At 46.1% G+C, this 16927-nt stretch overlaps 1 protein-coding gene across 2 annotated transcripts in view; it reads right to left on the reverse strand.

Annotated features, from left to right (window-relative positions):
* Window positions 1–16927, reverse strand: part of LOC137422091 (cadherin-17-like) — a 327803-nt gene that overhangs the window by 163354 nt on the left and 147522 nt on the right. For both annotated transcript variants that reach the window (XM_068108842.2, XM_068108841.2), the window contains exons 9-10: window positions 1697–1847; window positions 1317–1547 (exon numbers count right to left, since the gene is read on the reverse strand). In XM_068108842.2, coding sequence (XP_067964943.2) covers window positions 1317–1547; window positions 1697–1847 — 382 coding nt within the window. The remainder of the gene's footprint in view (window positions 1–1316; window positions 1548–1696; window positions 1848–16927) is intronic.

A 16927-nucleotide genomic window follows, 5' to 3' on the forward strand; every position in this document is an offset into this window, starting at 1 on the left:
TTGAAATCTTTATCCAAAATATCTGAAACTTCATACTTCGGATCTATGACCCGATGTGAGGGAAGAATTAAATATACTAGCAACGGTACCCGCCCTATGGGCGGGGCTTCAATTTGGAGGCCCAAATGAAAAGGCTAAATATCAGAAATTGAAGGTTTTTTTTGTCTTTTAAACGATTTATATAAACATCCATTAAATCTCGATCAGTGCAGCCGTTTGTGCGGCACCCGGGAAAATAACGTCATGCGGGAGCAAGTATCAGCAGGACGTGGCAGTGTGGGAGTCCACGTTTCTGATCCTCTTTCATGCCAAAGTAGCCCACCACTTCTCCATGCATTCCGCTCTTCAGATCCGCCATGGCAGATTTAAGCTTGACACTGAAGACGCGTGCAGTTAGTCCTCCCGATGTCGTATGTACTCCCGATACGTGTTTCCTTCATTGTAAAAACTTCCAAAGCAACAGTTAAAGGGATTTTGAGCCGATTGGTATTACAGCCTTGGTAAGATCGATGGAGACAGCGATCTGTTAGCGTATTCACCGCCCAAATAGCTATGTGGAATTTCTCTCATGTAGAGATTAAACTAATTGTGTTCACAATCGCCATGTCGTATGTACTCCCAAAACGTGTTTCCTTCAGTTGAAATGGGTTAGAATTCTCTCAAGCAGGGATTAAACCCGTGTTCTTAGAAAAGGTCTTTGGGTTAGGGTTTGAGGTCACCGAGTTCGATCGGTGCAGCCGTGCAGTGATCGGTGCAGCCGTTTGTGCGGCACCCAGGAAAACAACATCGTCACAATGAGAACGATGAACGTTATGCGAACGCGAATGTTATGCGTGAGTCCAAACCTGAGAATGCTGGAGACTAAAGCTGAAATTGGGAAAACTAAATAGCCTATTTTACTTCTGGAGATCCCAGGATTATCCACCGAAAATATCGTTGAGATCGGTTCAGCAGTTTTTACGGTACTTTCGAACAGACAGACAGACGGACGGACATTTGATGAATTACAGTAAGATGACGAACATAACCCATGCGCCAGAAACCATGCGGCATAATCAGATGCATGGATGATGTGGTGACATGGGCCATAATAGTTCATGTTGAGTTAACGATGGTAATAGTAGCATGTTGACTTAACGATAGTAATAGTAGCATGTTCAGTTAACGATGGTAACAGTATCATGTTCAGTTAACGATGGTAACAGTATCCTGTTCAGTTAACGATGGTATTTATGTTCAGAATGAACGCGCATTGTGAGACTATACGTTCTACAAATGCTGTTCTAGTTGAAAACTGATCAATGGTATGAAGTTACCTTCTTCATCTCCACCCATATCACGGACCATCACAGTCAACCTGTAACGATTGACCTGTCCGCGATCGACATGCACTGTGCTCAGAGTTACTCTTCCGGAGATGGGATCCACACTGAACATGGTTTCCTTGGGTCGTGGAGGGTCTTGGGCCACGATGCTGTAACGGATATCTGCGTTGGGTGTCGCTGGATTATCAGCATCTGTGGCACTCACCTTGGCGACAAATGTACCTGTTAGGAAATGAAGAAAAGTTATTGATTTACTCTTACCATCCACCCTAAAGTTTGTTATTATTCCATAAATAACATGATTTTATAAGTGTGAACACAAGTTTACAAGATCGAGCAAAGCAAATGGTCACGTGGTAACTGATCCGTACCAGACTCGGCGGTCTCTTGTACCACACCACAGTACGTTTGATGATCAAAGTGTGGTGTGTTGTCGTTTGCATCTTCAACAATGACAACGACCACCAGGGGTTTGTCCAACAAGACACCATGTTCATCCAGAGCAGATGCGAGCAGAATGTGCTGCAGCACCAGTGAGAGGAAGAAGAGAACATCGAATGAGGAATGTAATGACGTGGGTAGGGGTGAGGAAGGGAAGACTTTGGGAGAGACACAATGGGGGAGACACACAATGGGGGAGACACAATGGGGGAGACACAATGGGGGAGACACACAATGGGGGAGACACACAATGGGGGAGACACACAATGGGGGAGACGCACAATGGGGGAGACGCACAATGGGGGAGACGCACAATGGGGGAGACGCACAATGGGGGAGACACACAATGGGGGGGGGGGGGGACACACAGTCATATGGAGGAGGGGGGGGTAGACACACAATGGGGGAGATACACAATGGGGGAGACACACAATGGGGGAGACACACAATGGGGGAGACACACAATGGGGGAGACACACAATGGGGTAGACACACAATGGCGGAGACACACAATGGGGTAGACACACAATGGCGGAGACACACAATGGGGTAGACACACAATGGGGTAGACACACAATGGGGTAGACACACAATGGGGGAGACACACAATGGGGGAGACATACAATGGGGTAGACACACAATGGGGTAATATCTGATATATATAATCTAACTTGTGTATCCATAACTTAGCCATAATTACTCTCAGTTTGTCGTAGACGTCACACAATTGGTTTATTCACCAAATGGTTACATTAAAGATTAGTGATGCACATATATGCAGAAGGAAAAACGTAATTTGGTCCAACATGCATGTATCACATGTTCATTGTATGGTAATAGATTTTTATTAATTATAGCATTTGTTTTTTTTTGTATACTTAGTCGAGACTCGCATAAGAACGAACACAGAACATATAATAAAGGGAGCGGGAGACAAAAGGGGGAAAGAGAGGGGCAAATAACACGGACATTGGGAGATCTGCGGAAGCGAGCGGGTTGTCGGCGTGGTACATGGGATAAACAAGATGGACACTACAGGGACATTCGGGAAAGAAAACGGGGAATTTGAAGAGGTGGGTTTGGGGTAGATTAACGGGGGTAGAAAGATCAAGCTTTTGGATGGGGGAAGATAAGAGATGGTGGTGAACAGCTGTTTTAAAGACCTGGAGGGAGGAGTGGGATTGAAGAGCGTGAGGGAGTTGGTAACAGAGGTGTGCGAAAAGAGGAATGAAAGAGTGAAGGTGAGAAGAGAGCCTTGATTTTGGCAATTTCACCATAAGAGGGTTGCTGGCAGATCTTGTGCGACCTGTAGGAATATTTGCGGGACAGAGCCCAGAGAGAGCTGGGGGGGCAAGGCCAGAGAGGAGTCGGTAGAAGATAGAAAGACCACCTACCTGCCTGCGGTGAGAGAGAGATAACACGGGTCCCTGAATATCTCGGGGGCGCCGGATAACATGGGCGCCCCAATATACCGGGGGTCCAGATAAAACCGGGGTCCCCAAATATCTCGGCCCCCCCAGATAACAACGGCACCCCAAATATCTCAGGGCCCCCCAGATAACACCCGCCCTCCCCCCACCAATATCACCAATATCACCAATGTCACCACCAATATCTCAGGGTCCCCAGATAACACTGGGCCCCCAAATATCTCGGGCCCCAAAGATAACATGCCCCCCCCCAAAATATCGGGGCCCCTAGGTAACACCGGACCCCCTTTTGTCTGCCTCCCCAATATCTCGGGCCCCCCAGGTAACACCGGACCCCCCTTTTGTCTGCCCCCCCAATATCTCGGGGCCCCACCCCACCCATCGTGTTCCACAATCTGATAATCAGTGCAAAGGAAATGATACATCTCAAATAAAGCATTGTCACGTGATGAATCAATTAAAAACACGTTTTTGCTGATGTTTAACTCGACAGGAGCACAGTGTTACCGAAATTAACTTTGTTCGTTACACAAGCGGCAAATCGGAAACATAAAAGGGTCCTCGGTCTAGCACGAGTCCTGGGAATGTCTTCCATGACCAATCAGCTTGTAGAGAGCTCGGCTCGGCTCGGCTCGGCGCGGTGTCAGGTGAGATTAGGGGGTTACGTTATTATAAAATGATGCAAAATGGATGGTGTGTGTGTGTGTGTGTGTGTGTGCGTGCGTGCGTGTGTGCGTGGGAATATGAGAGACAGAATTGTGAGGAACAGAAATGAAAACATAGGGGCAATACCCCTGGCGCTCACCTGGTAGAATAAACAGTATACTGCACTGACTAAAGGTATTGTCGCATTCCTGGCGATTAAAATCTTTCCCAGGAACGAATAGCCGAGCAAGCTTTAACTCTGAGGTACTGATCAAATGCAGACTTAATATACGCGGGGGAAGAAAGGGGAGTGGAGCGATGAAGGGTCTTACCTGTGGTCCGCCGGCAATTCCCAAACCTGCAAAAAATAACTCGCACGAAAACGGATATAAAAATGTACAAAAATAACAAAAGTAATTATTAAAAGAAAATACCGATAACAAGAAAAGCGCGACGGCAAAAATAAATTCCTATGGGATCCTCCACAGTAGACTTAAAACACAGACAAAGGGATAAAATAACGTTGGATAAAATAAAGATGTGTGGTTAACGATTTAGTGGGACTTATCTCAGATCGGCTCATGGTGTCTCGTCAATCTGCGAACGGGTCCCGGAGGTCCGTGCACGGGAACATGCCTTGGCGCGAAGTAGGCGTTGCTGCGCCCTTGTTCTTTATGCCGTGCCTCGTCACGCTGCAGCCCAGCAGCGCTCGTCCATGCGTCGTTTCCGCCTGGAAAACTTCAGCTCTCCATCCACGGCTCTTCTGCCTTACGTACACCAGCAAAGTCCCGGAACACGGCTGCTGCGATGAAGCCCAATGAAGAGAGAAATGTCAGTGCACAGCTGTCTCCCACCAAAGTCCGGAACCAAGCGGGCAAAAGTCTGTCAGCTCCCTCTTTTCTCGGCCAACCTCTCCCATCATCGGTGCTTCTCCTCCATCCCTGCAGGCCAACACCACAGGCTTAGCTCTCCACCACTCAACATGCAGTCTGCCTTCATGACGCAGTCCACCTTCGTGACACAGTCCGCCTGTCAATCATAACCCTGACCAATAGTGTCTCCTCAAGGTGTGGCTTTTCGGCCTGCCTGACCCTGTGGTGATGTAGCTGGTTGCCGTGCCATCAGCAGTGCTCAGAACTGGCTTCCGGTTGGTTTTTTATTGTTATTTAAAGCAGTTAATGGGAAATTTCTGCTCCACGTGTCTAATGCGGTGCCATAAGGGACAAAGGATGTAAATCACCCAGGGAAAGACATACAGGAAATTAACATAATCCCTGAGCTAGCTAACATGCCCCATTCCTCATAATGGGGACGAAGATACACACGAATCCGCCATCCGGGCTAAACAAATTCCCTACTTATCACATGGTGGTGGTACTTCTTCTTCACGACATTCGGAGCATGCTAATTTATACATTCTACCTGTAGTACAGTAATCACGACCCCACAAACATAATAATTTTTCCAATGCCTTCATCAAACATTGGTACATCACGGATGATGAAGGTTGTGGTGACGTTTCATCAAAATTGTGTGTGTGGGTTCTGAGAAAAAAAGCAAATATATATTTTGGGGGTAAGCCCCCCCAATCCCCCATAGACTACCTTGGACCCCGATTTTTTTTTAATGCCAGGAACAAACTTTGGTACAACACAGGTGATTAAGGTTGTCGTCAAGTTTCATCAGAGTTGCATATGTAGTTTCTGAGAAGAAAGCAAATACCTATTTTGGGGGTCACACCTGGATCCACTTTAACCTCGGTAAACCCCTTAGACCCTTAGACCCTTTTTATTTATTTAGATTTTTAAAATTAATTTTATTTAGATTTAACCTGAACAAACTTTAGTCACAACACAACACATATCATTTGTGCCAAATTTGGTCGCAATCCCATCAGCGATTTCGGAGATTAAGTTTCAAGTGTTTACGGACTGACGGACGGACGACGCGCCATCGCATGAGCTCCCGTGAACTTCGTTCCAGGTGAGCTTAAAAAAAAAACGAGATGTGTCATACTTTCTGTGTATTAATTATGTACGTCTATTCATTGGTATCCTGGTACACTGGACCAGCAGTCCCTCGTCACATAAAATAATTTGAAATATATCTTTGGGAGCGGCCTGGGCCGTGGGAACACGTTATTAGGTTTCCTCTACATTTTTCATACCTATTATTTTTGTGCGAGTTCATTATTCTTCTTTCACCCCTGTTTCCAGGTCCGAAAACGTAAAAATCCATGTTCTCTGCAACCGTTGGTCCGATTGGCACGAAATTTTCACCAAGTGATTGGCTAGACCTGTTGAGTTTTCTTTTCTGCTAACCGTGACGTCATAGGTCAAGTGGTATGGGCACCATCTTGGGGAAAAAAAACCCTTCAATCTTGCCGCTCTATATCTCCGAAACGGCTCAAAGAAAAAATTGAATCATCGCTCATTCTAAAGAACTCTGAATTAGGACCAAAAATATGTTTATTTAGGATGTTAAAAGTGCTGACGTTACGAGGTTACAATTCGACAAATAGAACCCTTGATGCAGCGAATATGATATTTGTTATGCATGAACTAAGTGAAAAAAAAATTCAGAAACAAAATAAGTTAAACGTCATAGGTCACATGGTTCGACCGCCATATTGATTTTCATGAAAAACACTAAAAACCCTATTTCTCCAAAACGGATGAACAGATCGAGCCCAGGTATGATCTTGCAGGTATGATCGCATGCCCAAGCCAAGCAAATTATCCCCAGTCTTGACGTCAGATGTCACATGATTTAGGAGCTATGACGTTTTGAAGCATAAACTTCAAAAAAACCGGTCTCCTCCCTCATTAGCTCACCTGGAACAAAGTTCAAGGGAGCTCATGCGATGGCGCGTCTTCTGTCCGTAAACACTTGCAACTTCTTTTCCGAAACCGCTGATAGGATTGAGACCAAATTTGGCACAGATGACATGTGTTGACAAGTGGCCAGACGGAAGGCAAACAGTTCAATCTTGTTTCGTCAGACCACAGAATCTTGTTTCTCACAGTCTGAGAGTCCTTTAGGTGCTTTTTTGCAAACTCCAAGCGGGCTTTCATCTGGCCACTGTGCCATAAAGCCCAGATCGGTGGAGTGTTGCAGGGATGGTTGTCCTTCTGGAAGTTTCTCCCATCTCCACACAGGATCTCTGGAGCTCAGCCACAGTGACCATCGGGTTCTTGGTCACCTCTCTTACCAAGGCCCTTCTCCCCCGATTGCTCAGTTTGGCCGGGCGGCCAGCTCTAGGAAGAGTCCTGGTTGTTCTAAACTTCTTCCATTTAAGAATTATGGAGGCCATGTGCTCATGGGAACCTTCAATGCAGCAGAGATTTTTTTTGTAGGCTTCACCAGATCTGTACATCGACACAATCCTGTCTGAGCTCTGTACGCAGTTCGTTCGACCTCATGGCTTGGTTTTTGCTCTGATATGCATTGTCAGCTGTGAGACCTTATACAGACAGGTGTGTGCCTTTCCAAATCATGTCACATCAATTGAATTTACCACAGGTGGACTCCAATCAAGGTGTACAAACATCTCAAAGATGATCAAGAGAAATGGGAGGCACCTGAGCTAAATTTCAAGTATCATAGCAAAGGGTATGAATACTTATGTCAATGTGATATTTCAGTTTTTTCTTTTTAATATATTTGCAAAACTTTCTAAAATCCTGTTCTCTCTTTGTCATTATTGGGTATTGAGTGTAGATTGATGAGGGAAAAAATGAATTTAAACGATTTCAGCATAAGGCTGCAACATAACAAAATGTGAAAAAAGTGAAGGGGTCTGAATACTTTCTGAATGCACTGTTTGTTCCCCATGTCAGGAAGCTAAAACTGTCTTTTGGAATTTCCATCAAGTCACATGGTTTGGCAGCAAAAAGTAATTGAACGAAGGGGAACAATGGTGTTAAATTTCAACATGATTGGTTGTACGGTCTGGAAGCTAGAAGTTTTACAATGTGAAGAAGAAGAAACTCTACATTTTATCCTTTCAAGCCATTTGATTTTTCGGTGTTGCTTTAATAAGGATGGAAGGGGGGTTGTATCAAAGTGGGGATGTATCAAAGTGGGGTTTTATCAAAGCGGGGTTGCATCAAAGCGGGGTTTTATCAAAGCGGGGTTTTATCAAAGCATGTCTGATGAAAGCGGGGTTGTATCAAAGCGGGGTTGTATCAAAGCGGGGTTGTATCAAAGCGGGGTTTTATCAAAGCGAGGTTGCATCAAAGCGGGGTTGCATCAAAGCGGGGTTTCATCAAAGCTGGGTTTTATCAAAGCGAGGTTTATCAAAGCAGGGTTTTATCAAAGCGGGGTTTTATCAAAGCGGGGTTTTATCAAAGCGGGGTTTATCAAAGCAGGGTTTTATCAAAGCCGGGTTGTATCAAAGCCGGGTTTTATCAAAGCTGGGTTTTATCAAAGCGGGGTTTATCAAAGCAGGGTTTTATCAAAGCCGGGTTGTATCAAAGCGGGGTTGTATCAAAGTGGGGTTTTATCAAGGCGGGGTTGTATCAAAGCGGGGTTTTATCAAAGCGGGGTTTTATCAAAGTGGGGTTGTATCAAAGTGGGGTTTTATCAAAGCGTGTCTGATGAAAGTGGGGTTTTATCAAAGTGGAGTTGTACCAAAGAGGGGTTGTATCAAAGCAGGGTTTATCAAAGTGGGGTTGTATCAAAGTGGGGTTTTATCAAAGCGTGTCTGATGAAAGTGGGGTTTTATCAAAGTGGAGTTGTACCAAAGCGGGGTTGTATCAAAGCAGGGTTTATCAAAGCGGGGTTGTATCAAAGCAAGGCCGTGTTCTGGGCCCTGTGCTTTTTCTGGTCTTCATCAATGATCTCTCTGACTCTCTTGAAAATCCTCTCCATCTCTTTGCTGATGACTCCACTCTCTGCCGCTCCATTCCTCATCCCTCAGATCGGCAGTCTGCAGCCTCCTCACTCTCTGCAGACCTGGACAAAATCACAGACTGGGCAAACAAGTGGAACATGTCTTTCAATCCTGACAAATCTCACACTCTTACGATGTCTCTCCGAAAAGACCGACTGGACAACCCTCCCATCCACTTTCTGAATAATCCTCTCCAAGATGTTCTGTCACTCAAGCTTTTGGGTCTCACTATCTGCCATGATCTTTCCTGGGAAAACCACATTTCCAAGCTGGCCTCCAAAGCCAGTCGCCGACTGGGCATCCTCCGTCGTGCGAAGTCCTTCCTTGGCACACCTGAGCTCCTCACCACATACAAGGCTTTCATCTGCAGCTCAATGGAATACTGCTCTCCCCTCTGGGCTCATGCTCCTGCCTCACACCTAGCTCGTCTTCACGCTGTTGAAACCAAAGCGTTCAGAATCATTGGAATCTCCCGCGATGAAGCTATCTCCGAGGGCCTTTCACTTAATCACCAAAGGCAGGTTGGTGGTCTTTCCGTCTTCTACCGACTCCTCTCGGGCCTTGCTCCCCCAGCTTTCTCTGGGCTCTGTCCCCCAAATATTCCTACAGGTCGCACAAGATCTGCCTGCAACCCTCTTATGGTTAAACTGCCAAAATCAAGACTCTCTGCTCACCTTCACTCCTTAAATCCGCTTTTCTCCTGCCTCTGGAACAAACTCCCTCACTCTCTTCAATCCCACTCCTCCCTCCAGGTCTTTAAAACAGCTGTTCACCACCATCTCCTGTCTTCCCCCATCCAAAACCTTGATCTTTTCTACCCCTGCTAATTTCACCCCAAATCCACTTTTTTGACATACCAACTTCTTTCCTGGAAGTCCTTAGTGTCCTTGTGTTTTATACTTCTCCCACCCCACCCCTTCCCACCCCTCCTCCCCCCAAGCCCTCTCCCTCCCACACATCTTCCGATGTCCCTGCTCTCAAATGTTGTGTTTGTGTGCTTCCCCTTCTCTCCCCATCTTGTCTACCGCTCCCCTTTTTATATACTTTGTTTGTCTGTTCGATTTGTTTGTGTGATAAATGTTAGCTCTTTCACGAGCCTCGATTCTGTATACAAAAAAGAAAAAAGAAAAAAAGCATGGTTTATCAAAGCGTGCCAGATGAAAGCGGGGTTGTACCCAAGCGGGGTTTTATCAAAGTGGGGTTGTACCAAAGCGGGGTTTTATCAAAGTGGGGTTGTATCAAGGCAGGGTTGTATCAAAGCATGTCTGATGAAAGCGGGGTTGTACCAAAGCGGGGTTTTATCAAAGTGGGGTTGTACCAAAGTGGGGTTGTATCAAAGCAGGGTTTTATCAAAGTGGGGTTGTACCAAAGCGGGGTTGTATCAAAGCAGGGTTGTATCAAAGCGAGGTTTTATCAAAGCGGGAAGGCGGAGGACACCGGTTATCACTGCTAGCAGTGATAAAGTGGCAGTTCTCGTTCTTTTTATTACTGACAATTGTTGTTAATATTGTTATTTATTATCCTGCGCTAGCAAAGTGATAAGCAGAGTTAGGCATTCGGGTGCATACATGTGGCGTACGTACGTACGTGTCTGCATTTTTAAAATTCATTTTCTTGGCAACCGTCTGTTCGATTAACAAGAATTTTTCATGATACGAGCGTCTCCTCCTGTTGAATTTCTTATTCATAATTATGATGTCATAAGTCACTTGTTACAGACACCATCTTGGGAAAAATTTGCACCTCTATATCTCTGAAGCCACTCAGTGGAAAACAAGACTGGAATTCTAACAGTGGCGTAGCCTGGCTTGTAAAATATTATAAACCACAAACACATATTATTAGCTTTTTAAAGAGTCGCTAATGCTGTTTATAACACTAAACAAAGAAATTTGGAGGAATTCAGACATCCGCGAGGTAAGCTTTACTTAAAGAACTGAGCGACGATATACTGTAATCTATATACCCCACTAGGTTGGGTAAATAACATGACCTACCCCTTGTATGAAAGTGGCGTTTTTCGTAGCGGCCTTTTGAAACACACCAATTAAGTTTTTGTTTTGAAAACCACTAATGAAACCCAATTTTCCTGCTGTTTAACACCAAACTGAAAGGGAGGAAGACCGGGGTGTGCTCATTTACCAAGCAGCTAGCTAGCACTTGCCAAGCTAGCCATTCCTAAACGGTTTTGAATGGAGTGCTTGCCAAAATGCTTAAACCACTTGGCGATCTCTTCACAAGAAACTTGGTAAATGAACTCACACCCAATGTTCTTGAGACCCGATCATAGAGAGACTGTAATCTATATACCTCAAAGATGAATGACCCTTCCTGCCGCTCCCGTAGTACCTATTGTGTCGGTCGGTGGAGTCAGCCATTGAAATTAAAATGATGGTCGGTGGAGTCAGCCGTTGTAATGACATCATATACGTAATGACGTAGCGTGATGGACGGACACACAACTACCACTACTTTAATATTGTTCCGTTTGTGGGGGCTCGGCATGAAATACTTTAGGAAAGTTCAGAATGTGTAAGATTTAGACCGTGTAACGCGAAGAAGAAGAAGAAGAAGCCATCTTGCTGTACATATAAGCAGGGTAAATGTTCAGGTTAAGTGTTTGTATGTCCCCATAAGGAGGGTGGTTTATGCTAATTAATTATAGGGCTTATGGTTAATAATCCCCAGTATGTATTGCCTCCCTGTGATTTTTCCCTTATGTTCTTATAAAACTCAGCTGGCCAGGCGATGGCCTCCATTAGCCAACCACGCCACCAGGGCCAACAGAAACAGCATTTGCCAATCGGCAAGTAAACCCCGACATCATCCGAACATTCCCTAACAGCGACGAGACTCCGCCCCCCAACGTCTCTTAACGGAGAGACCACGCCCGAGCTTCGTGATTGGTGGAGGCGCGATGGGGGTGATGGGCAGGGCTCAGGCGATTGTTAGGGAGAAAAGCCATCGTGGAACATTCGAGAGCTGAAGGTAAAAGACGCCGTCTTGCCATCTTGATCGCTCCTCTGATCCTGGGATTCACAGCGGACGGTCGTGTTTGTCGCTTTATCTCTTGTCCTGAGTTTGGTTGCGGGCGGTCGCATCTATCTTCCTCTTTTTGTCTTGGTCGTGCTGGCAAACAGCTGGGTCTCAGACTGTGTCCATTCGTGAAGCTTTGGATAGAGGAAGACATCTCGCCCTTGCTAATTTTCTCGCCTCGTTCACGGGAGCAAACGGTCGGTTTTCTTTGGCCTCGTGTGCACCTGCGGAGACGTTCCGGAGCTTCGATGGAACTTTTGTGATCTTGAGGAGGAGAAATAAGGCAGCGGTTTGTGGAGCTCTTGGGGCATCGGTCGGAAGGAGACAAGAGCGGGAGAGGACAGGCCACACAAAATCCCTTCAAGTCCGTGGTGACACGGAGAGGAGCTTCGCGCCATCTTGTGCATTTTCCCGCGCGCGACTTCGGGCCACTTTGGACTTCATTCGACTGCCTCGCATTCGACCCCATTATAGGGGTTCCCTACATATACAGGTTAAAACCCATCAGTGGGCAAAGTTTTCTGTGTACCTTGAAAACGAAAACACAAAAGATAATGTGCATGAATGAATGAATGAATGATCGTTTTAAGGCAATTTGTCCCCGCTGGAGCGGGGCTTTGCCTTGCGGGCCCCATGACAATCATGGTTCCCTGTTTGAGGCAATGTTTTATGACTGGATGCCCTTCCTGACGCCAAACCTTAGTGTCTCTTTCGATGCGCAGGGATACGGTGTACCTAATCTAAATCGGGGCACACACCGGGATCATTCATCCCAGGGTACACACCGGGAGCAAGCTGGTACTCAATTTGCCGACCTCGGAAGGATGACAGGCTGAGTCAACCCCCCTGGCATTCATTCAGCGATCGCCCCCGATTTAAACTCAGGATCCTAGGATCCCAAGCCAGCGGCCTAACCGCTAAGCCAGCAGCATAACCGCTAAGCCAGCACCCTAACCGCTAAGGCAGCACCCTAACCGCTAACTCAGCACCCTAACCGCTAAGCCAACACCCTAACCGCTAAGCCAACACCCTAACCGCTAAGCCAACCCCCTAACCGCTAAGCAAGCACCCTAACCGCTAAGCCAGCACCATAACGGCTAAGCGAGCACCCTAACCGCTAAGCCAGCACCCTAACCGCTAAGCCAGCACCCTAACCGCTAAGCCAACACCCTAACCGCTAAGCCAACACCCTAACCGCTAAGCCAGCACCCTAGCCGCTAAGCGAGCACCCTAGCCGCTAAGCGAGCACCCTAGCCGCTAAGCCAGCACACTAACCGCTAAGCCAACACCTTATTCGCTAAGCCAACACCCTAACCACTAAGCCAGCACTCTAACCGCTAAGCAAGCACCGCAACCGCTAAGCCAGCACCCTAACCGCTAAGCGAGCACCCTAACCGCTAAGCCAGCACCCTAACCGCTAAGCCAGCACCCTAACCGCTAAGCCAACACCCTAACCGCTAAGCCAACACCCTAACCGCTAAGCCAGCACCCTAGCCGCTAAGCCAGCACACTAACCGCTAAGCCAACACCTTAACCGCTAACCCAACCCCCTAACCGCTAAGCCAGCACCCTAACCGTTAAGCGAGCACCCTAACCGCTAAGGGAGCACCCTAACCCCTAAGTGAGCACCCTAACCGCTAAGCCAGCACCCTAACCGCTAAGCCAGCACCCTAACCACAAAGACAACCCCCTAACCGCTAAGCCAACACCCTAACCGCTAAGCCAGCACCCTAACCACTAAGCCAGCACCCTAACCGCTAAGCCAACACCCTAACCGCTAAGCCAACACCCTAACCGCTAAGCCAACACACTGACCGCTAAGCCAGCACACTGACCGCTAAGCCAGCACACTGACTGCTAAGCCAGCACCCTAACCGCTAAGCGAACACCTTAACCGCTAAGCCAGCACCCTAACCGCTAAGCCAGCACCCTAACCGCTAAGCCAGCACCCTAACCGCTAAGCCAGCATGCTAACCGCTAAGCCAGCACCCTAACCGCTAAGCCAGCACCCTAACCGCTAAGCCAGCACCCTAACCGCTAAGCCAACCCCCTATCCGCTAAGCCAACACCCTAACTGCTAAGCCAACACCATAACTGCCAAGCCAACACCCTAACCGCTAAGCCAACACCCTAACCGCTAAGCCAGCACCCTAACCGCTAAGCGAGCACCCTAGCCGCTAAGCCAACACCCTAACTGCTAAGCCAACACCCTAACCGCTAAGCCAGCACCGTAACCGCTAAGCCAGCACCCTAACCGCTAAGCCAACACCCTAACTGCTAAGCCAACACCCTAACCGCTAAGCCAGCACCGTAACCGCTAAGCCAGCACCCTAACCGCCAAGCCAGCACCCTAACCGCCAAGCCAGCACCCTAACCGCTAAGCCAACCCCCTAACCGCTAAGCCAACACCCTAACCGATAAGCCAACACCCTAACTGCCAAGCCAACACCCTAACCGCTAAGCCAACCCCCTACCCGCTAAGCCAACACCATAAACGATAAGCCAACACCCTAACCGCCAAGCCAACACCCTAACCGCCAAGCCAACACCCTAACCGCCAAGCCAACACCAGGCTACAAAAGATAATGTGCATGTGTGTGTGTGAAATCTAATTTGTTAAAAAAATTAATAAAGTCAGCATGTACCATGTACCAACCAATTGCAGACATGTTTCATGTGCTGTATTCTTCGGGACAAGCGTTGGACAAGCCATATGTGTACACATTATAGGCAACAATTGGATTGGATGAAAGAATTGTACACATGTGCAGTGCGGCCTATTTTACCAATCCCCTTTGGATCATAAATCCACTTTACATAAACTTGGAGGTGTTGACATTGCAGACATATTGGACAAATGTGATATGTACATGATGAATACTGATGATAATTAGAGATGATGGATGAATTGTATATGTACAACTACTTCTGCAATAGAATAGAAAACTAATGTTATGTTTGGCATTTAATTTTTTACAGAAAAATGAAGGACCGCGAAGAGATAGGTCCCTTTGAAACCAGGAGGTTGTAACTGCATTGAAAATACATTTACTTTTCCATCCAGATGTATGAACCAAATTGGCGCCCTTCATATGAACTTTTCTGAAGCATTACTTAGTTCCTCCTAAGAACACAAGGGTAGTCCAGCATGCACACGAGATTTTTTGAATGTCCATATTTTCTCTTGTTCGACATTTTCTACAAGCTACGGAGTGTCCCTTCTTTTCTATCCTTTGCCACATGGCACATCTTCGGCTATATAAGAGAGATCTGTCTGTCTGTGTCGCCATTTTTCACAGAGATACTGAACGGATCTTCATCAAACTTTCAGAGGTTCATCAGTGAGTGCCTGGGAGTGTTTTAGGCGAAAAAAAAAAAATTGAAAAAAGAAATCGCTTTTTTGGAGTAAAAAAAAAAAAAAATCGCTCAATAGTGCCGAAGCCTTTTTAAATGAATGACAGTTATATACAAGTACACATTCGCATAAATAAATACAAAACAATCACCAGACATTTGAATACAAATAAATCAAACAATTCCGGAAGTGTAGGAAGTTGGTATTACGGCTTCTTCTTCTTCCTGACCGGAATCACACTTAACTCAGAAACGTGATGAACGCCACATTCACCCACCAGCATATACAGTATATGAACCCCCTTCCTCTCCTGCCTCCCCCGCCCAGCAACGCCGGGTACTTCTGCTAGTACCATACTAGTACCCGACTGCAAATCCGCAATGAGCCGGCGAAGCCAAACCCTCTTGCCACTATTTTACCCATCACTATGGCATCAGTAGGTTTGGTAGTTGGTAGTAGGTCGGTGTAGTAGGTACCGTACCTAGTTCAAAATGACACCATTTGCATTCTGGATGAGATTAAAATTGATAAAATTTCCTTCTTGATTAATTCGGTGAATTCCGTCTCAACTTCGGATATTTCCGGCCGTGAAAAACTATGCCCTATGGTCGCGAGATTTCGAAAAAATAACTCTTCGTCAATTTTAGAATATTTGACGCCGTTTTCAGCCTCCGAAACGCGGTAATAAGCTTTTTTGAAATACTTTTTCAAATGCTCGAATCTCATTGGTTCCGGGGTTTGGTGACTATTTTCGTTGAAGATAACCAGGGCCCGGGGAACGAGGTTGATCTTAAAGTATTTTAATTACAAATTAGAGGTGCATAAGATTGTGAATCAAACAAAGACGAGTGAAACAAACTCCTATTGAACTTTTTCGCAATTTTTTAATGCATACTTCCGCATCCGGAAGATGGCGGCCTCCATGGAGCGATTTGGTTTTTTAAATATTTTTTCAAATGCTCGAATCTCATTGGTTCCGGTGTTTGGTGACGATTTTCGTTGAAGATAACCAGGGCCCAAGTGGGCCCGGGGAACGAGGTTGGTCTTAAAGTATTTTAATTACAAATTAGAGGTGCATCAGATTGTGAATCAAAAAAAGACGGGTGAAACAAACTCCTATTGAACTTTTTCGCAATTTTTTAATGCATACTTCCGCATCCAGAAGATGGCGGCCTCCATGGAGCGATTTGGTTTTCTAAATATTTTTTCAAATGCTCGAATCTCATTGGTTCCGGTGTTTGGTGACGATTTTCGTTGAAGATAACCAGGGCCCAAGTGGGCCCGGGGAACGAGGTTGGTCTTAAAGTATTTTAATTACAAATTAGAGGTGTATAAGATTGTGAATCAAACAAAGACGAGTGAAACAAACTCCTATTGAACTTTTTAGCAATTGGTTATGCATACTTCCGCATCCGCAAGATGGCAGCCTCCATTGAGCAATTTGGGGAGGCAAAGCTTCGAAATTCTCAAGGGATCCAGAAAAATCTGGCTTTTTAACAGAAATACGTACGCGTTAATTCACAACACCGGCTTCGCTGGCTACTAGTACCCGACTGCAAAGCCGCAATGAGCTGGCGAAGCCAAAGCCTCTTGCCACTATTTTACCCATCATGATGGTATCAGTGGGTTAGGTAGTTGGTAGTAGGTAGGTGTAGTAGGTAACGTACCTGGTAACACTTGGTAAAAGAGAAGAGCAGACAGTCCTCCCAAATACCTACATACAATAAATGTCACAAGAAGCTTAAGGAAGTAACTATATCATGTGCTAGCTTAGGGCCTATTTTAAGAAATTTTAACTGGG

This window comes from Myxine glutinosa, chromosome 2 (assembly GCF_964187855.1).
Source record: "Myxine glutinosa chromosome 2, kmMyxGlut1.1, whole genome shotgun sequence".
NCBI lineage: Eukaryota > Metazoa > Chordata > Myxini > Myxiniformes > Myxinidae > Myxine > Myxine glutinosa.